The sequence below is a fragment of the Lipotes vexillifer genome, unplaced genomic scaffold (genome assembly GCF_000442215.2).
Source record: "Lipotes vexillifer unplaced genomic scaffold, Lipotes_vexillifer_v1.1 scaffold980, whole genome shotgun sequence".
Classification (NCBI taxonomy): Eukaryota; Metazoa; Chordata; class Mammalia; order Artiodactyla; family Lipotidae; genus Lipotes; species Lipotes vexillifer.
Window position 1 is genome coordinate 476290 of NW_006776752.1, and position 24931 is coordinate 501220.

The 24931-nt window shown below is 45.9% G+C and overlaps 1 protein-coding gene across 2 annotated transcripts in view; it reads right to left on the bottom strand.

The window, feature by feature from the left end:
* The window catches only part of LDLRAD3 (low density lipoprotein receptor class A domain containing 3), a 264384-nt gene extending 240945 nt beyond the window's left edge, over window positions 1-23439 (bottom strand). For both annotated transcript variants that reach the window (XM_007450626.1, XM_007450625.1), the window contains exon 1: window positions 23291-23439. In XM_007450626.1, the coding sequence (XP_007450688.1) occupies window positions 23291-23336 (46 nt within the window). In that variant the 5' untranslated portion in view covers window positions 23337-23439. The remainder of the gene's footprint in view (window positions 1-23290) is intronic.
* Window positions 23440-24931: the final 1492 nt, after the last annotated feature.

Consider the following 24931-nt stretch of genomic DNA (forward strand, 5'->3'; position numbering starts at 1 on the left):
GGGCGGGGCGGGAAAGAAGCAGACAGAGATAAGAGCGCAGCTGGGAACAGACAGGATTAGAGAGATTAGGAAGGATGGTGCCTTCTGTTATTTCTCTTCTTTTTTCCAACTGACAGATTTGGGGCAAGCTGTCCAACCTCTCTGAAGAATGAGGCTTGGCCCTTGATGACCTATGAGCCTCCCTGAACATACATGTCATGTCACAGAAATGACATCGCCACCCCATACTTAGATCCTCTGGACAAAATACCTGTGTCCTCTCAGCCAAAGCAAGGGTCCCCCCTACACAGTCACACTCAGAGAAACTTCTGGCTGAATCCAAATCGAAAGCAAATCTACACTGCAACTGAGTGACCTCCCTCTTAGTCCTAACTGCTCAGTAAGGTGACCCAGATAATGGGCATCAGAGATTCCCCACCTCACCCTGAAAGCACAGCCTTGGCCACAGCACCATGCAATCCCTCGTTCCTCTGTCTCCACACACGAGCTGAGTGACCTGGGGCAGAATGCTCACTATCTCTGAGTCTCAGTTTGTGCGTCTGCAGAATGGGGTTAATGCCCTTCTAAATTCCCTTCTAGGTAATTCTTACTGTATTGTTTCCTAGAGCTGCTTAACAAGTTACCACAAACCAGTGGCTTAAAACTATAGAAATCTACAATAGCCAAGACATGGAAGCAACCTAAACGTCTACTGACAGAGGAATGGATAAAGAAGATGTGGCACATATATGCAATGGAATATTACTCAGCCATAAAAAAGAATGAAATAATGCCATTTGCAGCAACATGGATGGACCTAGAGATTATCATACTAAGTGAAGTAAGTCAGACAGTGAAAGACAAATACCGTATGATATCACTTATATGTGGAATCTAAAAAAATGATACAAATGAACTTAACAAAACAGAAACAGACTCACAGACAAAGGAAACAAACTTCGGTAATTTATGGTACCAAAGGGGATGGGGGGGGGAGATAAATTAGGAGTTTGGGATTAACATATACACACTACTATATATATAATAGGTAAACAACAAGGACCTACTGTATAGCACAGGGAACTATACTCAATATGTTATAATAACCTATAATGGAAAAGAATCTGAAAAACAATATATATGTATATATATGTATGTATGTATAAATAACTGAATCACTTTGCTGTACACTTGAAACTAACACAACATTGTAAATTAACTATACTTCCAAAACAAACAAACAAACAAACAAAACCCCAGAAATCTATTCTCTCCCAGTTCTGGAGGATAGAAGTTGGAAATCGAGCTGTTGGCAGGGCTACACTCTCTCCAAGGGCTCTAGGGAAGATGCTTCCTCACTTCTCTCTAGCTTCTGGTGGTGGCCGGCAATCCTTGGCATTCCTTGGCCTGTACCTACATCACTCCAATTATTGCCTCTGTCTTCGCACGGCCATCTTCCCCTGTGTGTATCCATTTGTGCGTTCCCTCCTCTTAAGGACATCAGTCCTTGGAATGCGCGGCCATCCTAATCCAGTAGGATTTCATCTTAAATGATTACGTTTGCAAAGACCCCATTTCCAAATAAGGTCACATCCACAGATACCAGGAGTAAGGACATGAATATATCTTTTGGGGGGGGGACATAATTCAACCCACCTAGAAGATGGTGAGAGGATTACAAAGAGACAAGGATACCAAGCACTAAGAATGCTGCCAGGGGCACACAGGGCACTCAACAAGCCACACAAGGGAGCAGTTTCTCCCACACAGCAGCCTCCTTCCCAGAAGATCAGGCCACACTCCTTCACTCCTCGTAAAAACAAAAACCACAAGCAAGAAACCAAAAGCCAACATGCCAGCATCCTTATGGCTGATGTGTCGTTAAGACTTTTAAAACATACAGCCAGGGCCTGGTACCAAGTCACTGATGTAAATATTCTCTCAGTGGGTCTCTGAGCAAGTGTGCTCCGGCACGTGAGCCCCACATGCCTCGGAGGAGGGGGAAGAGCTGGTCTGCCACTAAGGAGCCCCGAGGGCTGCTGGAAAAGGGTTTACCCAAGGTATGCAGCTCGGCTTCCAACATCTGGCTGCCTTCCAGCTGTGCAGAAACATCCAGACGTAAGGCCCTGTAAGCCCCATAGGCTGTATAGAGCCCAGAGCCGAGGCTGGGTCCTTCCCAAGGACAGCCGGGCAGGCTGTAAGGCCAAGGAAGCGATGAATAAATCGTGGGCAGAGCCAGACTCCCATTGCCCCCCTCAGTGGAACCCAAATGCCCATCGCCGCGGTCAAAGCTGCTGCCCACGACTTGAGATTGACTTTGACGGGGCTCATTAAGGCATAAGCTCCTGCAGGGTGGATTTACTCCATGGATGATGCTTGAAAATTAGGAAGTAAGTGGCCTGGGAGAACCTGGGACCCATTAACCAGCTAGCCAGACAGAGCTTCCATTAAAAGAGAAAAATGGCTGAAAATCTGAAAACCGTCCTTGGGCAGCTGTTCAAAGATTCCATTATGAGTTTTCCAGGAGGGCCTCCGGGGGGTTCATACCTCCCTCTGTGAGGCAGAAGCTCCACAGATGGGAGTGAGATGGGCCTGGACAGAGGAGGCAGCCCCAGGGTTCGAATCCTGGTTGCTCTGAATGTCGGGGATCCCTGTTTCCCGAAGGGGAGAAACCAGAGCCCCAGCTGCCACCCTCGGGTAAGGCACACGATTCCACGATGCAGGCCTGCGGATAAAATCGTGAAGCTGAGCCGGGGACTGGCGCGCACGCCAGACGCTCTTAGGAAATCTGTACATCGATACGGTCCCGTCTGCCAGATACCAAATGCTGAGGCTGCGCTTTAGTAATATAAGCGCCTGACACAATCGCCAAGTCACAAGACAACCAACAAGGCCCAAGGGGAAACGCAGAAGGGCCTCAACACATCACGACTGTTACTCCAAATAAATAAGCCACCTTTTAGGTTCCAAACAGCATGTGAACCCCAGCTCTGCGACCTGGCTGTGACGTGACTTCGGCACATCCAACACCTGCAGTATCAGTTTCCTCATCTGTAAAATGGGAATAATAGTGGCAGACTTTTTATGAGGATCACGTGAGAGATCGCTCATAACCCCCTTCCGGCGGGTGTTAAATAAATGTCAGATCTGCCCCCACCATTTTTCTTCCCTCCCTCATCTCTCCGGCATGTCCCACCCTCCTGTGTTCTCAGGAGCCCTCCCCAGTTCCTCGCAACATCGTCAGGGCTCCCTAGAAAACCCTTCCCTAAATCCTAAACACGCACATTCCTGAACACGGGTCACCGACATCTCCCACTGCCCCCAGCCTCTGCTTCCAGCTTCCTTCCCCCGCACTCACACCTCGGGACAGGACGGCCTCTACCCGCGGTTCCCAAGCACGCATCGCAAGAACGCCTTGGTCCACTGCGAAGCCTTCAGTGGTGAGCGACGAAATTAGAAACCGAAGGAACAATTGCTGCAGCTCTTCTTCGAACCCCATTTAAAGGACCACCCTGTGTTCTGAGGATGAGGTACTCCTATATTGTTGTATTAAAATCTGATGTCTATTATAAAATGGTGGCGATTTGATAAAAGGTGATTCTTCTTTCATTGCCCTCGTTTGATCAAATAAAGGTAGGTGAGGCAACATCGGAAGTCCAGCCTCTTTTGGTTTATTTTTCATTACTTTACTGGTCCATAAATTCAAGCATGGAAGTCCCCCCAATACGCCCATCAGGGGGGCATGGCTGCCTCCACTTCATCCCCAGCTCAACTTCTTTACCCTAATTTACAAACCCAGCTTCTGCTCTCACCACGCAAGGGAAACTGTTCACTCCAAGGTCTCCAAATCCAGGCCCCTTCCTGCATCAGACAGTCCAGAAAAGGCTGTCCTTACTCAGACATACCAGAGCCTCCATAAAAAGAGCAACCCCAGCCTTTCCAAACAGATTTGATCAAGGCAAAACCTTCTCAGTGCCGATCACATGAGCCCAAGCTCTCACTGGCATCTCTGGTCATCACCACCCCACCCACCAAAGCACGGGCCCTAGAGCTGGAAAAGCCCAGGGTCCACAGACTAGCTCTTACCCAAGTCCAGGCAAGTTGCTTTGTTTCTCTGAGCGTCAGTCTCATACTAGGTCAAGCCATGATGTTGACAGTCCCTATCTCACAGGGATCTTGAGAAGATCTGACAAAATCATGTGTGTAAAGCACTTTCCACAGTGCCTGGGACACAGTAAGTGCCATTACCTGGGACAGTTAGTAGAAGCAGGCTTCGTAGTAGACATGCCCTCTTCCTAGCTTTATCTCCCATGGCTTCTTGAGACTCCAGCAAAACTACGATCTTTGTGAGTCCCCAGATACACCATATACTCTCCCACCTCTGGGACTCTGCCCCACCAGCCCGAAATTCCAGCCTCACTCCCACCCTTTCCTCCAAGCTCACGTCAGGGACCTCCTTCACAATCCCTGCGTATCTATCCACTGCAGCTGGAAGAAGTGTGGTCCTCCTCTGAACTCGGGCAGCATCTGGTCTGTGCCACTTTCCTGACTGCATCGCTCTCCACGTGACCACACATGCCTTATTCAGACCTATGTGCACATCTTCCCTCTTGTGCTAAAACTCAATTACTTAAAGTCAGGGGAAGCTCTGTACATCCATCAGTACCTGCCACAGTGCCTTACAAGTAAGTGATCAATAAGTAATTGTTCTAAGAAGCCAGTGATATCATCCCCAATAGATCATTTTAAAATAGAGGAGCAGATGTAGTGTGATGACTTCCTATGTCCAATGCTGAATTTCTTCCTAGAACCAAAGCTAGCAATATTTTAATGTATATAAACACACACATCTATATACAGGGCTGTGTGTATATACATGTACACACACACACACACACACACACACACACACACACACACACAAATATGTTCATCCCAAGATCCCAGGCAATGCAAAAGGACAGTAATTAAAATTCTAATCCGATGGGATTGAAATCCATTGTCTCTGGGGCCCAGCACTTCCTCCATCCCACGATTCTGATTCACTGTCAGTACACGACTCGACTTTGCTCTCCATTAACATTTACAACTTTGCACTCTGACTTCCATGTTGCTTTGATTATGTCTTCCTTTGGTTTAGTCTTTACCACATTATTTCCCTCCCGTCATTCAAGTCACCCTTTCCATGGGGCACTGTTATTTATTTATTCTACAAAGCTAGCCATTTACCCTCTGTTTTGTTCCTCATCCCCCTGGGTTTCTGGATCCACTAAATGGCCTTTGTATGGTGCCTTATGTATGCAAAGAACTCAAGTCCAGAGAGAGTTCAATTTCATTCCATTCTGCTCTGCTCCTCCGTCTCTCAAATAAATGAAAATTATTTAAACAGGCAAGGGAACAGTCCGTGTGTCTTCCTCTAAATGTACTTGGAGGAAGGGCATTTCTATTTCAAAATCTTTGAGGCTCTTTTGTTCACCGTAGGAACTCATTTAAAAGGAGGTCCTCCAGAGAACCCAGGAAACTTAATGATCACCTCCCAGAAGCAAGCTGTTCATTCCCTTGAAGTCAGAGCAGGACCACGTATGGAAAATTATCATCAGTCACTTAGTCTGCATGATGGCCCCACAGGGTGTATTCACCCTCTTCGACTGAAAAGTGGAGAAAAGGATTCTGTAGAGGCAAAGACTGAGACGAGCCATTTGAACTTGCAGCAGACCTACAATATATCCAGAATTCTCAGGACTCTCCTTGCAGAGTCTAACTTAGTACTGACCCTTCAATATGTCCTAGGTCATAAAGAAGAGTACCCTCTAGAACTTGTAGACAAGCTCAAGTGCGAACTCCAAATACTTGGGTATTTCAGAGCCACCAAACAAACAAACAAAAAGCTGTCTGAATGTTTCAGAAAGGCCAACAAGGCAAGGGGAAAACATCTCAGGGAGAGAAAAAATGGGAAGAATAAAATTTTCAAAGTCAGTGTGAAAATGAGTCAGAAAAACCTAATTTCAGGCTCATGGTTGATGACCAGAAATTTCAGGACTGAAAACGCCAGGCGGACCAAGAGTCCTCATCTCTGTTTTAAGACCAGAATCACAGTCGTCCCTGGTCGAAAATATTTCCAGTACTCAATAGGCTAAACATAGCCTGCGGTACAAACTGTAGTTCATACATAAGGAGAAGCTCATACATTCATTCAACAACCATTCACTGAGCCCCCACTTCAGTACCAGCACTGGGCTGGGCACTGGGAGTTCAGACATAAACGACACCCCCAGCCCTCAAACCCAGCTGCAGAGCATGGATTAGTAAGCAGGTGGTGATGCTGCTGAAGTGCCGGGCACCAGGCTTAAATACCTTGCATCCATGATCTCGTCCACACCCCCCAAGAATGCTGTGAGGCTGGCATTACCTCCCTTTTACAGGGAAAGAGCCCACTGAGGCACAGAGAGGTTCTGTAACTGACCTAAGGTCACACAGCCAGGATCTGAACCCAGACCATTTGATTCAAGAGCCTGCCTCTCTTCTGAGCCATCACTCCCCCACACCACCATCAGAAGTGGAGTCCAGAAAGTGGCTCCCCAGTGCTCTGCTGGTTTTCTCACCATGGAGCACCCTTAGCCCAGTGATCTCAGCAGCCCTTACAGGGTAAAACACCTACCAAGACAGAGGAGCCCAGAACCGCCTTCGAGATGCTGAGCCATAGGAGCCCCCAGAATCCATGTCGAAAGGAGACATTCAACCCTTCAGCAGAATTAGACCTGATTACCCAGCCCCAAGGCCTGGAGTTCTGGACCTGGAAATTCTTGTCACGCCAACACGGAAGCAACCATCTCTCACCTGCACCTGTGCCGAATGTCCTCCCAATTCTCCATCTATAACCAGCTGGGGGACCAGGAGTGGGGGGACAAGGCGGGGAGGTCTGGCCACAGCCTACCACACTCCCCTCACTGGTAATCAAGGGAAAGGACATTGAAACCACAGCAAGTTACCACTTTGTGCCCTTGGGAAAACTAATGAAGAACTCAAGTCCAAATATTGGAAGAAATGTGGGGAAGCAGGTGCTCTCATAAACCACTAATGGGAATATAAATAGATAGGACCATTTCAGAGGGTAAGTTGGCATTATCTAGACAAACGGAGAATGTGCAAACCCTTTGATCCAGGATTCTACTTCGAGAATATTATGAAGTCCTGCTCTGTGCGCAAGGATTTTCACTGCAGTGTGGCTAGTCATGGTCACAACCTAAATGTCTTAAGAGATGAGTGAACAAGCTTCAGCATATTCATACAATGGGATATCTACAGCAGTTAAAAAAAACACATCTACATGTGGCAACAGGGATGGACCTCAAAATTACAAGAATAAATGAAAAAATTAAGTTGCAAAAGTACACACAGAATGATAGCACTTATGTACACTTTAAAATACTGTGCATTGGAGAGACACACACAAATGTGGGAAAAGGTTTTTAAAACAGAGACAGAAAGGCTATATGCCAACTTGAGGATAGTAGTGGCCTCTGGGCAGAAGAGAAGGTAATGAGATGAGGACAGTCTTCGAGAGTATCTGTAATATTTTTTTCTTTAAGAAATCTGAATTTATATGGAAAATGTTAGGAATCTGATAGATCTGTGTGACAGGTACACTAGCATTTGTTATATTATTCTTGGTTTTTTTTATGATGTTTGAGAGATTCCAGAATTTAAAGTAATTAAAAAGTATGTATTTTGAAACACCCAGGCTACTCTTATAATCACTGAGGTTTAAGAACCACTCAAGTATAGGGAACGAGCATAAATAAATTAGAATACCACGTGTGAAGTTTAACATGAACAAAAAGCAAGATAGTGGCAGCTGTTAAGAAGTGAGATTATGGAATATTATTCAGCCATTAAAAAAGGGATATCCTGCCATTTGGAATACATGGATGGACCTTGAGGGTATTATGCTAAGTGAAATATGTCAGACAGAGAAAGACAAATACTGTACGATCTGACCTATATGTGGAATCTTTAAAAAACCCAAACTCATAGAAAAGAACAGACTGGTGTCTGCCAGAGGCAGGGGCTGGGATGGGGGGGCGGGTAGAGAAATGGGTGACAGTGGTCAAAAGGTACAAACTTCCAGTTTTATTCTTAATAAGTCCTGGGGATGTAATGTACAGCATGACGACTATAGTTAACAATACTGTATTATATATTTGAAAGTTGCTAAAGGAGTACATCTTAAAAGTTCTCACCACAAGAAAAAAAATTGTAACTATGTAAAGCGATGGGTGTTAACTTACTGTGCTAATCATTTCGCAATGTAGACATATATCAATTTTTTTTTTAAAGAAGTGAGGTTCATTCTGGGTTGGGAATTGAATATGGGAGGAAAGCTTTCTAGACAAGGAAATTCACTAGTAGAGTTGTGAAGGGTGTATAGGAAGCTTTCTCTGAAAAACTGTACAAACACGGGCATAGCTTAAATCAATAGTAAGACCAGACAGCAAGCAAGGGTACACACTATATACATAAGGCTGCATTTAGCTGTGGGAGAAGGAACGAGCTGGGAAACCCTTCTCAGTCAAGCTGGCCAGAACCATCTGCTAAAACTCCAGCAAGAAATAGGGATCACTTGGGCACCAACACCATCCACCAAGGAAGTTAGGGCAAGGGTCATCTGTATCAGTTCAGCCCACTGGCAAGGCAGGGAGGGTGTTCCTGAAGAGGCCTGGGTGCCTGGAGGCCTGATGCTGCTGGGAAGGGCGGGGGTGCAGGGTCCACCACATCAGAGCCCTCTCCGAAGTATCCACTGGGATCTGCAAACCAGACGAAAGCTGAGCGCACAAACCAATTGAGAGTTTTCTTATTATTGATTACTAATGTAGTCTGGTTTCAGCCATTTTTCTCCCCATAGGTAACATTTCCCACCCATCTGAACAGGGGAGGGGCATAGGGGTTTACTCTCCATGCAGCCCTTGTAAATCATTGCTGTAAAATGTGTGGGAGAGTTAATTTATGGGAAGGGGTGAATTGAAGCGTTTGGCAGACAAGAAGGTCCAAAGCTAAGCAACAGGCCTTAGAACAAAAAGCAATAGTAATGCCAGTGACCAGGTCAGGCACCCAGGGGTCCTGAGAAGCTCTGCAGAATTCAACAATTGACTTACAGCAAATTGCTAGCTTTTGGTGACGGAAGACAATCAGGGCTAGGTTTGATGGAATTTAGAAAAATGAAGAAATGCTATGTTGTGCCCCAAGTACCAAGGGGAAACGTGTAACACACACATACTGCAAATCTGAATCATTCTGTTTCTTAAGAATTTTCTTTCCATGTAAGAATTATTCTTCGAGAGCAGTGCCATCCAACAGAACTTTCTGCGATGACGGAAATTTTCCACATCTGAGCTGCCGAATAAGGTAGCCACTAGCCACGTGGGGCTAATGAGCATTTGGAATATGCCTGGTGTGACAGAAGATTTTGATTTTTTTTATTTTATTTAATCTTAACTAATTTAACTTTAAGTAGCCACATGTGGCAAGTGGATGTCATATTGGAGAGCATCCTTCTTACTGTCTGCATCGTATTCTAGCATATTGATGTGATACCTCACCCTTTCTAGGAAGCATTAGCTTCCAGCCTTTCACCATTAAAAGCAATGCTGGCACACAATCCTCATAGCTGAATCTTTGTACACATCCCATCAGGATAAAGTCCTAGAAGTGGAATTGTGGAGTCAATGGGTAATTATGCTTCTAGGCTTTTCCTACATAGCAAGACCACCCATTTACAGTAACATAGATGTGAGCAGAATTTTATCTATCACTAGCTGTTGTCACATACATGATCCTCAAAGGATCCTCAACGACTACCAGGTAAAATCAGACAGGGCAGGGAATAGCAGCCCATATGTATAGACAAGGAAACAAGCTGTGAAAGAGCATGCCGCTGACTTGGTTGGTTTAGAGGATTTTTTTTTTTTTTTGCGGTACGCGGGCCCCTCAGTGTTGTGGCCTCTCCCGTTGCGGAGCACAGGCTCCGGACGCGCAGGCTCAGCGGCCATGGCTCATGGGCCCAGCCGCTCCACGGCATGTGGGATCTTCCCGGACCGGGGCACGAACCCGTGTCCCCTGCATCAGCAGGCGGACTCTCAACCACTGCGCCACCAGGGAAGCCCGGTTTAGAGGATTTCTACAGCCGACATCAAAGAATACACCCAGCCATTCTGGGATGTTAGACCATTTGTTCTCCCACATCAGCTTAAGGAGGGAAAATGCCAATGCTACATTCACAAGCGAAAAGAGCAGGATATGAAATTATATTCTCCATATGATCAAAACGACATAAAAAACAAAGAAAATAAACCAACGTGTTAACAGTCTTTAGATCATAGAACTATAAGTTACGTTTTTCTAAATTTTTGTCCAAATTTTTACAATAAACTGGAATAATTATTTAAATAACATTTAGTTATATGTTACTAAATGTTAAACAACATGTAGTTATATTAGTGAGCAATAATAAAAGCTAAGAGCCTCACATGCATTATCTCACTCACAATATTTCTACATGGGAGGGACCATTATTATCCCTATTTACAGATGAAGACACAGTGGGTTGCAGAAGGTTGAAGAAACCTGGCCAAAGCTGAGGCAGTGAGCTGGGATTTGAACCTAGGCTGGCTCCCTGGAAAGCCTGTATTCTTAGCTACGAGACATAAGTGCATCTCAAACTTGAACGCGAGCCGGAGTCACCCAAGGATCTTGTTTAAATGCAGATTCTGATTCAGGTGATGCTTGATGCTGTTGGCCTGGAGACCACATTTTGAGTAGCAAAGCTCTCCACCATAATCCCATGACAAGATTACCTTCTTAAAGGAGCAAATACACTATACTCAACCAGGAAAATGTTTTCTAATAATTTAAATAATGTCAATGCTTACTAAGATATAAAAGCAAAAATAGATTTGTCTTCTCAATCACTTTTGCAGTCTCCTTTTCTATCCATATGGCAGGGCTTAAACTGCTCTTGTAAATTCCCACCCACAGACGCTGGTCTAAGAATAGGCCCAACTCGAAGCTTTATCAACCTTCTCGAAGCTTTATCAACCTTCTCGTCTCATTAGCAGGGAGGATTTTGTCCCCAAAGCTTCCGTTAGCAAACAATTCCACAAACCCATGGAGCAGGTATGTGGAGGAAAGGCCCCAGGGGTGTCCAGAGGAAGCAGCCAGTCTCACCCGCCACCCCTGACGGCAGATTCTCGTTGCCGAGTCACCAGCACATTTTAGATTTGGTGTTTCCCTATTCCCATGGACCTTTTCTTTGAAACATGAAAATTAGGTACTCTCTAAATATTTTAACCTTCCAAAATGTGGCAAGCACTTGCTAATCTTATCTCAAAGAACCTTCAACACCCTTTAATTATGTTCCTAATTCTTCATGTCTTTTTACATGGCATTATCAGATTTAATGAAACTTGTGCCATTTGCAGGAACCCTGTTTATCTCCTTTAATGCTTGATGCTATGCAATTACTCATCTGATACCACGAAAGTAGCCCTTTCATATAGTACTTTATTCCCCTAACTTTTCACTCTATATCTTTTGGATTTTATTATGTCTCTTACAATGAATAGATGGGTAATTCTTTTTCCGCAAGAGTTAGTGACATTTTGTTGTCTTATAATTGATGTATTTCTATTACCCTCCACTTCCCTCTAAGATTATATTGATTGATGCACTTCCTTCCTTGAATCATTTGTGTGGTTTCAGTAGCAAACTTATATTTCCTTTTAAATTAGACCGGAAGATAACCTTAATTTTCTTATTGTTTAATGTTTTCAACACTGATATTTTATAAGAGAACTGCTTTCACTTTTTCCTCACAGTAACTTCTCATGTTCCTTAAGTAAACTGTGTAAACTCCCCTCAAATGGAATTAAGATGCGCAGCAGTTTTCATTCACCTGTCAGAAACCCGTTTATACGCCACATGCTAGACTCCCAATTGTCTAACTTATCACCTGACTTTACAATTGCTATAATCCATTTCCCTCTCAAAGGCCTCTCTCTTTTTGTCATTTTTTTTTAAGCCACAGGTGTCTCTGGTAAAGATCTCTGCAGGTCTTTGAAGCCAGATGAGACTGTTTTAAAATCTAGAGAAGAAACAATGTGTCACCAAAGGGCAACATCTAAATTTCATTCTTCCCTCAACTGCTTCTCTTCTTCAAAGTCACAGTCACTTATCTTTAGTGATCACCCCCGTGCCTTCCAGGTAACTTACAGGAAACCCTATTGTGTGACAGACACTAAGCCAAGCCCTGACTCAGGTGCTGGACTGTAAAACAAATAAGATGGACATCAAAGAACACGACAGACCCCACCCCACCTCATGGAACTTGAATCACACAAGAATGGGAGAGTTCTTTCTTCAGTTCAAGATTATTGCTGAGTTACATTTTATGGGTACTTTCAAAAGGTCCTGAGATTGCCCGCCCCCTCAGTGCTGGACTGTGTTCCTTTCCCTGAACATATAGTCCAATTTCACTATCATCTACTTGGGCAACATAACTGAACTTTGGGCATGCTAAATCTTCCCCTACTGCACCGCTGCTGTCCTTCATAGGTTCCACAGATGTTTATCGTTTCTCTATAACATTTACAAGGTTAATGCAATCTTTAATTAACACAGAATATTCCTGATGCGAGTCATTCTTTCCAACTTTATCTCTTTTACAGTAATTAGCAACCATTCTTTCCAGTCCTGCTAAGCCAGGACCCAGCCAGCTGGGCTCCCTCCTATCATACCTTTTAATCAAACTTTTATAAAGTCTGCTTTTGAAACTTCCATTCAGTTCTGTTCTGGTTTCTCTTAGCATCAACCGTTTTTTACAGCTTTGGATTGTTTTTCTGATGAAACACCCTATGCTGCAAATCACTCTTTCATCTTCCCCAGACTCCCCCATCTTATTTTTATAATAAAAAAACAAGTTAAATTTAGCACTTTCCAAACCAATTGAGAGGCTTTTTTTCAACTGACTGTGGAGCTACAAGTGTAGAAGTGATGAGGGCTCACTTCTCAGCCATGTCCAATTAGTTTAATGACTCTTGGAGAACACTGCCCTGATTCAAGGCAAAAGCTGAAGAAAAATGTTCCAGTAAGGCCATCGAAGACAGCGTACTTGTGATATCCCTAGAGCTAACCTCACTGGGCCTTATAATAACGAGAAGGGATTTTTAATGCAATAAAGTTACACACCATTTATGTTTTCATTTCTCTCGCCAACAGGCACACGAGTGTCCCACATGGAACGCCGGCATTTTAGGTCCGCACGTCTTCTAAATCAAGTTATTCATACAGGCCATGTCCTTCCAGCGCCCAGTTCCTGAAGGCCTGCTCCAGAGTCAGCTAACTGGCTGCCCTCCCTCTTTGCTGCGGCCTCCCTCCAGGCCAGAGACAACCCTGTCTTTAGACTGCACTATGTCACCTGTCGAAAATCACAGTTGGACTTGAGCACCTGCAAATTCACCCAAATTACAGTCTCCTGGTATCACAATGACTCATTAAAAAGAGAAAGAGTTTTCAGGAGAGAACTTGGGAGTAAGGGTTTGGAATTCTGAGGCTCATTCTGGCTTTGCCTGTAATTATTAACGCTTTTCAGACCTGCAGCATTACTTCCATACAAGACAGGACCTGCTGCCCACAAGAGCCCCTTGGTTTGAGGTAACAAGATGGGGCAAATTCTTGCCAGCTACGACTTCTTTCTGGTACAGTACATTAACATTTCACCTTCCACAATAAATAACATGAATGAGTAGTTCAGAAAAAGTTCTCTCACATGTGAACTATACAAGCTTAAATTAAGCTCAGAGTGAGAAAGTGAGAAAAAACTTAGGTTTTTCTTTTTATATGAGGCATTATAATCAGCACTATATTTCTGCCTTAAAAATCTATTTCTAGACTTTATAAACAGTGGGCCCTTCTTTTTGGCACCCAGCACTATTTGAGGGCAGTACTGACCAAAAAGAAATTGCTTTTGGGTGGTATTCCAACAAAATATTTCCATCAAAGGGGGGAAAAAAATTCTCCATCATGAATATATTCAAAGGCAAGTCTCATGGTGCTGAAATAATTTGTTTATTGTTGTTATTGTTTCTTTTAATAAAGGAAGCCTCTACAAAGGCTAATTTAAATGCCTATAACAACAAGTCCTCCATAGCGGGGGAAGAGCAAAATGTCAGTTTCAATCGGCCAAGGACAGGCCACTTGAATAAAACCAACTTGAGATATGCCCCGACCAATGGCTCTCCAACAGATCATTCTATCCAACATAATAAGCATGGACTCGGTACTGACACCACTACCCAGTGATGGAATTCTCTAGCGCCAGCTAGAGAGTACACCTCCTTCTTCCAACACACGTGAACCTGAGTGTCTCCTCAGTGCCAAAGCAGTAGAGCCAGCGGTCAAGAGCACAGGTTTAAGTTGTGCAGACCTGCATGACAATTCTGAAACCACCTCTTACTGGCTGCAGGCTTGGGAAAATTCCTTAGCCTTCTAGTTTCCCCATCTCTGAAATGGCAGAGCATACCACCTACCTAAATGAACTGCTGTGAAAATGAAATAAGATTCATCAGCATAGGAGGCATGAAAAAAATTACAGTATTGACATATACCAGATGTTTTTAAAAGAATGGGTAGTTATATAAGAACTAAAAGAAAGATGGCCAAGAAGACACATAGCTTTGGTATTGGAACATCTCCGAAATCAGGATGTGCCTAATTCATCTTTAATACTGTAACATCTCTGAAATCAAGATGTGCCCAACAGCCAACAGCATCCTATGAGAGCACAGGGTAAGCAGAAGCTGTGATCTATTGGTCACTGGCAGTGCCTGGGTGAACTTGGTCACCGCGGCTGATGTGCCTCATCACTTCCGTCCAGTTCTGTGCATTGTTGGTAATGCAGAGGTTGAATTTACCTGCAATTCAGAATGTCTCGTAAAAGATGACACTAAAATTTTGCATTGAAATGAAAAATTATTGTGTATACAAAAAGGCAAGGAAACCGTGTAAATTTGAAAATAGGGAAACAAATATCTGTCATTGGAGAAAGACTAAAATTCCATATTTTCTTGCAAAGCATAAGCCAAACATCTTAAAGGAAGGTGCTTGAAGATATCCAGAAACAGCTGAAACCATACCACATTTTGTTTCTGAGATAGAGGCAAAAGGATTGCCATTCACGAACTGAGAAAGTGAACTGCAAGTGAAGTTGAGTGAAAAGGCCAAATGCTTTGGAATAACTGGAAGGTTTAAAACCACAGGAGGCAGGTGTGACCAATTCAGATAACTCAAAGTAGAACTGACAAAATTCAGTCTTTAAGTAAAAAAAAGCAAGTCAAAAAACTACAAATATAGACAAGTATGAGCTCATTAAACTCTATGGGCACACAAGGACTAAACTGATATATACCAGACAGTTAATGGTAATTTTAAAAAGAGGAAAAAAAGGTAAACAGGATGAAGAGAGATTTTAATGTTTTATTTTAGTGACTTCTATTGTGCTTGAAATTTTTATAGTGAGCATATATTCGATGCATTATTTTTGTAATGTTTTTAATTCAGGAAGATTACAACAAAATGATACATGTACCGTCTTGGCACCCTGCCGGGTAGAGTAACCCTCCAGTGAGTGGTAGCCGTTATTACGCTCCTAGACCCCGCAAAAGAAATAAGAAATATGACATATACATTTAACAAATGATCTTAGCCCTTAAGGAGTTTACAAGCTAGTAGGATCAGAGACTAGAAGAGGTAAGATATATATATATAAAGACATGTATATATACATACACCAAGATATGTGTGTGTGTATATATATATACATATACCAAGATATGTATATTATACATATATACACATATTTATCATATACAGTATATGTAGTATGTACATATATGTGTCTGTAGGTAGTATGATAAGATAAAGAAAGTTGTTGCCTAAAGCCACAGAAGAAATGTCTCATTAGAATCTCATAAGCCTAGAGCTAAAAGAGCCTTAGAACACCAACAGATGTACCCCAACATTTTATCTGGATAGCTAAAGCTAAAGAAGCAAGCTAGGACATGTGTCATCACCTCTGAAACCTGATCAAGAATGACCCATCCAAACTGGAGGGCATTATACTCAGTGAAAGAAGTCAGACAGAGAAAGGTAGATACTGTATGACATCACTTATATGTGGAATCTAAAAAATACAACAAACGAGTGAATATAGCACAAACGAAGCAGACTCACAGATGTAGAGAACAAACTACTGGTTACCAGTGGAGTGGCAATACAAGCACTACTGGGTGTAAGGCAGGCTCAAGGATGTATTGTACAACACAGGGAATATTGCCAATATTTTGTAATGACTTTAAATGAAGAGTAACCTTTAAAAATTATGTAAAACTAAAAAAATTTTTTTAAAGAATGACCCATCCATTAAACATTCCCAATGACCAGATATCCACGTTTGCCAAGACCTTGTGACATCCACACAGCTTTGTTCCCACAGAGGTTGTGCATCCATCAGTATATCTCACATTTAGAAACACCTCCAAAACCCCACTTTCGGGAGAAGTGTCTCTGCCCTTCCCAGATCACGACAGAGGTAAACAACCCCTTTTCCTTCACTGGATCATTTAATTCTTCAAGGGCCAAGAACAAGCTCTACACAGCTCTGCCCCCTACAGCACAGAGCTGGTACCGCACTAGTGAACAGCCAAATAAAGGGTCAAGAAGAGTTTTCGAGTTACCCAGAGACAAAAGGGAAAACAAGGGTCGCCTGCTCGGGAAGCTAGGGCTCTTCCCTGGAGAAGCCTTTTGCAAGAGGGCGTGATTGAGGCTCTCGTGTGCCTGAGGGAAGATAAACGAGCACTTCTCCCCTTCAAACCCAGCGCCCCTCTATTGGTACATCCTTTCTTCCCGTGAATTCACACACAAAAGAAGGCAGCAGCAGACAATGCACTTCGCTGGTCTGAAGAGAGGAGGAAGCAAAAAAACCCAAGGAAGACTGGCCACCGAACAAAGGGGAAGGACAGCTGCGAGGCAAAGTGTCTTAAAGGAATGCAAGAGTTACAAAGTGACGCAGAGTGTAACTTTCCAAAGACTTCAGAGAAGAAAGCAGAAGATGAGAATTTCTCCAAAACCAACTGGCTGCTAGTACAGAGGATTCCCCCCGCCACTCCCGCCCACCTGCAGAAGGAACTCAAGTTATAAAAGCTTTTGATGGGAAGGGGGAGGGAATCACGGGGAGGGAATGGGAACTGAGCGGAACAATGACTGCTCTGTAGGGCAGAGGCAGGGGGACTTCCAGGGTAAGATTTCAACACGCAACTCCCAAGGCAAACTTTCAGATAGCTTCTCCTCCGGTTCCCTGCGCTAGTGAGCCCCCCGAGCTTAACAGTTTATTCAGGGAACCGAGTGGCTTCTGGTGTCACCCGCCACCTGCCTTTTTTTTTTTTTTTTTTTTTTTTTTTTGTGGTATGTGGGCCTCTCACTGTTGTGGCCTCTCCCGTTGCGGAGCACAGGCTCCGGACGCGCAGGCTCAGCGGCCATGGCTCACGGGCCCAGCCGCTCCGCGGCACGTGGGACCTTCCCGGACCGGGGCACGAACCCGTGTCCCCTGCATCGGCAGGCGGACTCTCAACCACTGTGCCACCAGGGAAGCCCCCGCCACCTGCCTTTTACCTGCTTTCTCAGCCTGTCACTCCCAAGGGAACCAATTCCACAATCTCCAACGTTCCAATCTCCAACGCTTTCACTATGGCACAAGAGGGTAACGGGAGGGAAAGGTCAGCGCTGAGGGTGTTTCTACATAAAAATGTATTTTCACACTGAACTTGTGGGGTTGCAGAAACTGAAAGCAGAAACCTGATGACTAAGACACCCTTGGGAGGAGGATGCCATCCTGAACCACTGCATCGAAAAGACACTCTCAGAATGAGCAGTCAGAATGCTCGAGATGTATGGCGAGGGGGCACTCACACCAGACTAGGGGTTCTCAACTGGGGTACTCAAGTGGGGGTGATTTTTGCCCCCAGGGGCATTTGGTAACAGCTGGAGACGTTGTTGGTTGTAACAACTGGGGGAGGCTGCTACTGGCATCAAGGACCAGGGATGCTGCTAAATACCCTACAATGCACAAGACAGCCTCCATAACAAAGAACTCCCGGGCCCCAGTGTCAACAGCACCAAGGCGGAGACACTTCCCTAGACTAACCCCATCCCTGCAGCCATCTCCAGAAACCCTAACAATCCTACCTGAAATAAACATTTGCCATGTCTCTGACGGGGCAGTTACCGTGTCACAAAAGTCCACGTATCCTGTAAGCAAGAGTAAACATCAAGCAGATGTGACACGCAAGTGCTGCATCCTCAGATGTTCTCCCAGGAAACGTTTTTAAGGGCGCTCCTCAGGACCCAAGAAAGTAGATTCTTTCACAACAATTACAGTGAAAGAAAGACAGACAGACACACACACACACACACATACACACACAGGAACTGTCATCTTAAAAATCTCTCCAATTGTCAGGTAGAGGCACAGGCAAAAATAGCTGTACAGTTAGGATGGCCCATGCGATTCCAAAATATCCCAAAGAGAGAAAGAAAGAGGGGAAGAGAACAAACAGGACAACTCCACAGCCAAAAACAGATTTGCCCCCAGGGCTATCTCATAGCTAAAAACAGTTCAATCACTCTGAGTCATCCATGGTATATAGCATCTTTTATTTTTTAATTGTAAAATACGATAAACATATAAGAGAGGGGAAATGTAAATATTGAGCTTAATGAATGAAAACAAACCCCCATGTAACTACAACTCAGGTCAAGAAATGGAACCGTGTCCAGTGGTAACTCCCTGCCAGGCGTGCCTCTCCCAGGCACAGAGTAAAAATATGGGTGCTATTTTGAAAGTTCCATTTTTACTCAAGGACTGGGATTTATTTCATTTTAATTTTATTTATTTATTTATTTTTGGCTGCGTTGGGTCTTCGTTGCTGTGCACGGGCTTTCTCTGGTTGCGGCGAGCAGGGGCTACTCTTCATTGTGGTGCGTGGGCTTCTCACTGTGATGGCTTCTCTTGTTGCAGAGCACAGGCTCTAGGCACGTGGGCTTCAGTAGTTGTGGCACGCGGGCTCAGTAGTTGTGGCTTGCAGGCTCTAGGACGCAGGCTCAGTAGTTGTAGCACACAGGCTTAGTTGCTCCGTAGCATGTGGGATCTTCCCGGACCAGGGCTCGAACCCATGTCCCCTGCATTGGCAGGCAGATGCTCAACCAGTGCACCACCAGGGAGGTCGTTGGGATTTATTTTTATGTATTTACCACAAATACCAACTGCTGTGACTGCAAAGTGAACAGATTTGGAAAGGGGGACTGTTTATGGAAACAAGCTCATGGATTGTTAATTCACGAAAGCACATGGGGGAAAGGCATGGAAGGATGCCTAGAAACAGGGGGGAAAGCCCAGATTGTGGCCCAAGAGAAACTTGAGTTAGAATCTGGCACCCTGGGCACAGATGACCTCTCAGGAGCCACAAAATGACTTCCCATCACATGATATTATTGGAAAAATTCAACGGGATCATGTGTTTCAATGGCGAGCAAAGCACCTCATACACAGGAGACAGTCCACAAATACTGGGCTCCCTTTCCTCTCCTTGCCCATGAAAAGATGCAAGGTTGAAAAGGCCATGACTTTCATAGATTATGTGATTAGAAACCGTCCTAATCCCCAAATTCTCTAAACTGTTTCACAAAAGTGATGATACAAGCCCATTTTCAAGTTACCCAGGTGACTTTGACAACGAGGAGGGCTCGAACATGTCCCCTGCATTGGCAGGCAGATGCTCAACCAGTGCACCACCAGGGAGGTCGTTGGGATTTATTTTTATGTATTTACCACAAATACCAACTGCTGTGACTGCAAAGTGAACAGATTTGGAAAGGGGGACTGTTTATGGAAACAAGCTCATGGATTGTTAATTCACGAAAGCACATGGGGGAAAGGCATGGAAGGATGCCTAGAAACAGGGGGGAAAGCCCAGATTGTGGCCCAAGAGAAACTTGAGTTAGAATCTGGCACCCTGGGCACAGATGACCTCTCAGGAGCCACAAAATGACTTCCCATCACATGATATTATTGGAAAAATTCAACGGGATCATGTGTTTCAATGGCGAGCAAAGCACCTCATACACAGGAGACAGTCCACAAATACTGGGCTCCCTTTCCTCTCCTTGCCCATGAAAAGATGCAAGGTTGAAAAGGCCATGACTTTCATAGATTATGTGATTAGAAACCGTCCTAATCCCCAAATTCTCTAAACTGTTTCACAAAAGTGATGATACAAGCCCATTTTCAAGTTACCCAGGTGACTTTGACAACGAGGCATCTAAACCAGTCTTGGAGGCCCAGAATGTACCGTCCTCCCTCCCCTACTGGCTCATATCCCTGTCTCTCCCTCACTTATCACAAGGTGAAAGGCCTAAGTGGGCTGTCAGGAAAAAACACCTCACACCCCAGTAGGGAGCCTTCATCCATCTCTTTGAAGACGAAAAGCAACAAGGTGTGTTTATTTGTACTTGGTGCACACGGCCTCATCGACCGGCCTGGGCTGCACGAAGCGACTCAGTTCGTTAAAAATAATAATAATAAAACCCACCCGCTCACACCACTAAGCAGATCTCTCCAGGAGAAAAGGTCAACACCCACACTCCTGGGTACACATGGGGGAAATCAAGCCTTTTCAAAGATAATGTCAGGGAGTCCCTAAAAGGTCAGCCAGGAAGGAGGTGAGCTGTCTGACCCCCTCAGGGCCCGGCCACCATTAGACATGCCTCACCATCCACGCACTTAAACCCACCGAGCCCACCACGGGAAGGAAAGCTGGGTATCGATGGGCTGAGCCTTTCTCACAGGCTACAGTAAAAAATAATAGCGGTCAAAATCGATGCTTCACTTCCCTAACACAAACAATAAAAACAAAGGAAGAAAAACACATACACAAACATATGAAGGCGTCTGAGAAGGTTCCTGAAAAACAAAGGCCTCCAGATTGCTCTAGAAATGACTTTCAGACCTACAAAGACCGGGAACTCAGACTAGGGCTCCACTCTGACCCCAGGTTTCTTTTACAGACTCTCAAAAGAAGACAGAAGTCAAAAGCACCAGCTTTTATAATCTCTCTTGTTCTATCAACTTCCCTGAAGAGGATCGAGCTGTAGGATATGGGACAGAAGGGCAGGGTCCCTGGCCCACTATGAACCCCAAATTGAACCACCATGCAGGCTTCAGGAGAACTGACCAGCCCTGTTTCTGGTAACACTTCAGGTCAAAGTAGAATCCCTGCTAGAAGGATGATGCTTAACATAACAGGAAATGCATACACCCCAACCTGCCTAGAAGTTTCTAAACCAACAACTAACTGTAAAGGTGAGACAAAACCACACAAGCTCAATGACCACAGGTAACAGAAAACTACCACCTGGGACAGCTAGGCATTCTGTGACCGCACCCCCTCCATTTTTCCCTCCCCATTATGACTATTTTATTTATTTTAGCCCTATTTTATACGTACACACACATATGAAGTAACCCGTGCTGACCAGAGGAAGACAAAATTAACTTTACAGTTATTTTTACAGAGTTGGAGACTCAACCAAAGCAACCCAGTACTAACCGGGAGATGCAATAATAAATAACACTTTCTACTGAGCCTCAAGCAGCTCTCTGATGACAAACACAAGTCCCGGCTTCCAGACTGTCCTGCTTGGGTGTTATCAGGGGACACACCAGGGCAACGCAAATTGAGAGCATGAATCTAGGCAGGTCTTTGTGTCTGAGGTGTCCTGGAAATCTGCCTGTTCTAACAGCCTCCAAATAATCATTCACCCCTACCCGTGAGTGCCAGTGCCCCCTTGGAACTCTCTCCCTGTGGTGGCCCAATAGTTCAGGAGGAACAAGGCACTCTGACCCAGACCTGGTTAAAAATCCACAGCAGCCACCAGCATTCCACCCTCACTGGAAGCCACAGCAAACCCACAGACATCTAAACGGGAGTCTCCAGGAGTGGGGATGATGTCATAGGTCTGAGAGTGGGGGAAGGCTACCCAGTGGATTCTGGGGATGGCCAGGACCAGGGACTTCAAGGAAGGAGGAGGATTTCTCTTTCCAAGTGCACACCTGGCAGGGAGGGGGAAGTTCAGAATTAAGTGAGTCTCCACTTCCCCAACAAACACACCACCAAAGACACCTCCACAGCAAGTAGCTAGAAGCATCTGGGAGAATCAGGCATTAATTAGACACGTGGATGGCACCGACGTCAGGCAAGCCAGCTTCTGCTGAAGAAAGCTCACTGGGCCCTGTCACCTACTTTTCTGGGCATCAGCTGCCCAGAAATAAACATCAAGGGGCCAAGGGCGTGGCGACCCTAGGAGGGGCAGCTGACAGCTGTGGCCGGCGGGCAGGGGCAGGGGAAGGGCTCCAGGCTGGAATTCGGAGCGCGCCCACATCAGCAGAAAAGTTCCCTGGAATAGCATGTTGCTCCCGGGGACCTCAGGATGCACACGCTACGGCGATGCCAGGTTCAAAGGGCCGGCAGATGAAGCCCGGATTCTCTCCCAGGGCATCTCGCCATTGTAGGTCGAGTGGGGGTAATCAGATGATTTAAATAAATGTCCTGCTCCCAGTATCAATGGGAAAGATTAATAATTCCCAGGTCTGGCCCTGCTTCATCTCTCTTTGCCCAAACCAAACACAGTCCCAGGGAGGAATGGAAGGAAACGGCGATTACCGCTCGCCGTGCGGTCCAGGTAGGAAACTGAGGCACGGGGGTGCACACAAGAGAACCCAAAGAGGCCCTGGAGAGGCTAGCACAGCACGGAGCATCCCGAGTCTGGGATGATGGGATCAGGGAAGCGTTCTCTCCCCTCCGCTCCCTTCCTCCTTTCCCCTACACAACACACACACATACACATGCACGAACTCTCCAGCTACGCCCAATCAGGGCAGCTGCCGGGCTCCCCAGAGCCGGACTGCACACAAAGCCCCGCCCGTGCACACACAACACAGCACAAGCCGGCGCGCACGCCCACACAATAGGACGGCGCGCACCCCGCCGCGGCCCCTCGCCGGGGTCCCGGCCAGCCCGGCGCCGGGGTCCGCCCTCCGTGCACACCCGCGCCGGGAGACGCAGCCCGGGCAAGAGGAGGGGGCACGATCGCAGCCCGGCCGCCGCGTCCCGCGCCCCGAAGAAAGTTCGCCGGACGCCCCCCGACTCACCCGCGGCGCTGCTCAGCAGCAGGCACAGCGGCCCCAGCAGCCACATGGCGCGGCCGGGGCTCCCGCTGCCCGGCGCCGTCGCTGCCCCCGCGGCCTCGGCGCTGACCCCGCCCCTCGCCGCGCCGGCCCCGCCCCCGTCCCTCCTCCCGCCCGCCCCGCCCTCCTCGGCCAGGCCGGCCCCGGCCCCGCTCCGCGAAGTTTTGCGAGCGTCCCGGCTGCGCGCCGAGCCCGCGTCCTGCCTAGAGTGTCCAGGCTTGGAGAGGCCGCGGAGGAGGCCGCGGAGGGTCCGGCCCTGGCGGCCTCTCGCCGCCAACCCCCTCTGGCTGCGAAGATCTAGTAATAGCCCGGGCTCTGTTCTTGCCTTCTCTTTCTCTTTTTCCTCCGCCTTTTGCTCCTCCATCGTCTGAGGATGCCGCTCTCACCATCTCCTCCTCAGTCCCAAACTTGGATTCTTTACGGAACTACAAAGTGAGTTTACTCCAGGGAGGGAAAGAAAAAGTTGGAAGAAAGGGCCAAATATTATGAGGAAAAAAAATTTATATATATACACACACACACACACACACACACACACACACACACACATACGTATATATTACTTTTAGTAGCTAGAGTGGAATACGGCGAGTTCTTCTCAAACTTCTCAGACGCATCCGACGCACCGGGACTCTGACTCAGTAGGTATGGGGAGGAGCCTAAGATTCTGCTCTTCTAACAAGCTCTTAGGTGATTTGGAAACTGATGGTGAACCACACGTGGAGTAGGCACACAGCATTGTCCTGTGCTTTATTTCCTCTGGATCTTGTCTACCTAGACCAGAGGAACTTTGGGTCCCAATTTGCAGAAAAGGAAAGTAAATGTGAAAGTAGAAACCCAAATACAAAAAGAAGTTGGGACCCCACTGCAGTTGGGGCTCCAAGACAGCACTGGTGACAGTTCTCAAAGAATTTAGATGGAGGAAGAATCAATGACACTTTCGTGCTCCACTCTCCAGTCCCTCCCCTCCCCAGAAAACAACCAAAGCAAAAACAACAACAAAAAACCGAATGCAAGTAATCACCCAACACTGGAAATATCCATCAACTAAGGAATGGATAAACAAATTGTGTTCTATCACCTAATGCAACAACATAAATGAATCTTAAAAGCATGTTAAGAGAAAGAATCCAGCCTCCAAGGGTACATTCTGTATGCTTTCATTTTTTTTAAGATTTTTTTTTTAATGTGGACCATTTTTGAAGTCTTTATTGAATGTGTGACAGCATTGCTTCTGTTTTAGGTTTTGGTATTTTTTTGGCCCTGTGGCATGTGGGACCTTAGTTCCCCGACCAGGGATCAAACCCGCACCCCCTGCATTGGAAGGCAAAGTCTTAACCACTGGACGGCCAGAGAAGTCCCCTATGATTCCATGTACAAGACATGAGGGGTGGGCTTCCCTGGTGGTGCAGTGGTTGAGAGTCCACCTGCCAATGCAGAGGACACGGGTTCGTGCCCCGGTCCGGGAAGATCCCACATGCCGCGGAGCGGCTGGGCCCGTGAGCCATGGCCGCTGAGCCTGCGCGTCCGGAGCCTGTGCTCCGCACAGGGAGTGGCCACAACAGTGAGAGGCCCGCGTACCAACCCCCCCAAAAAAAAGAAAGA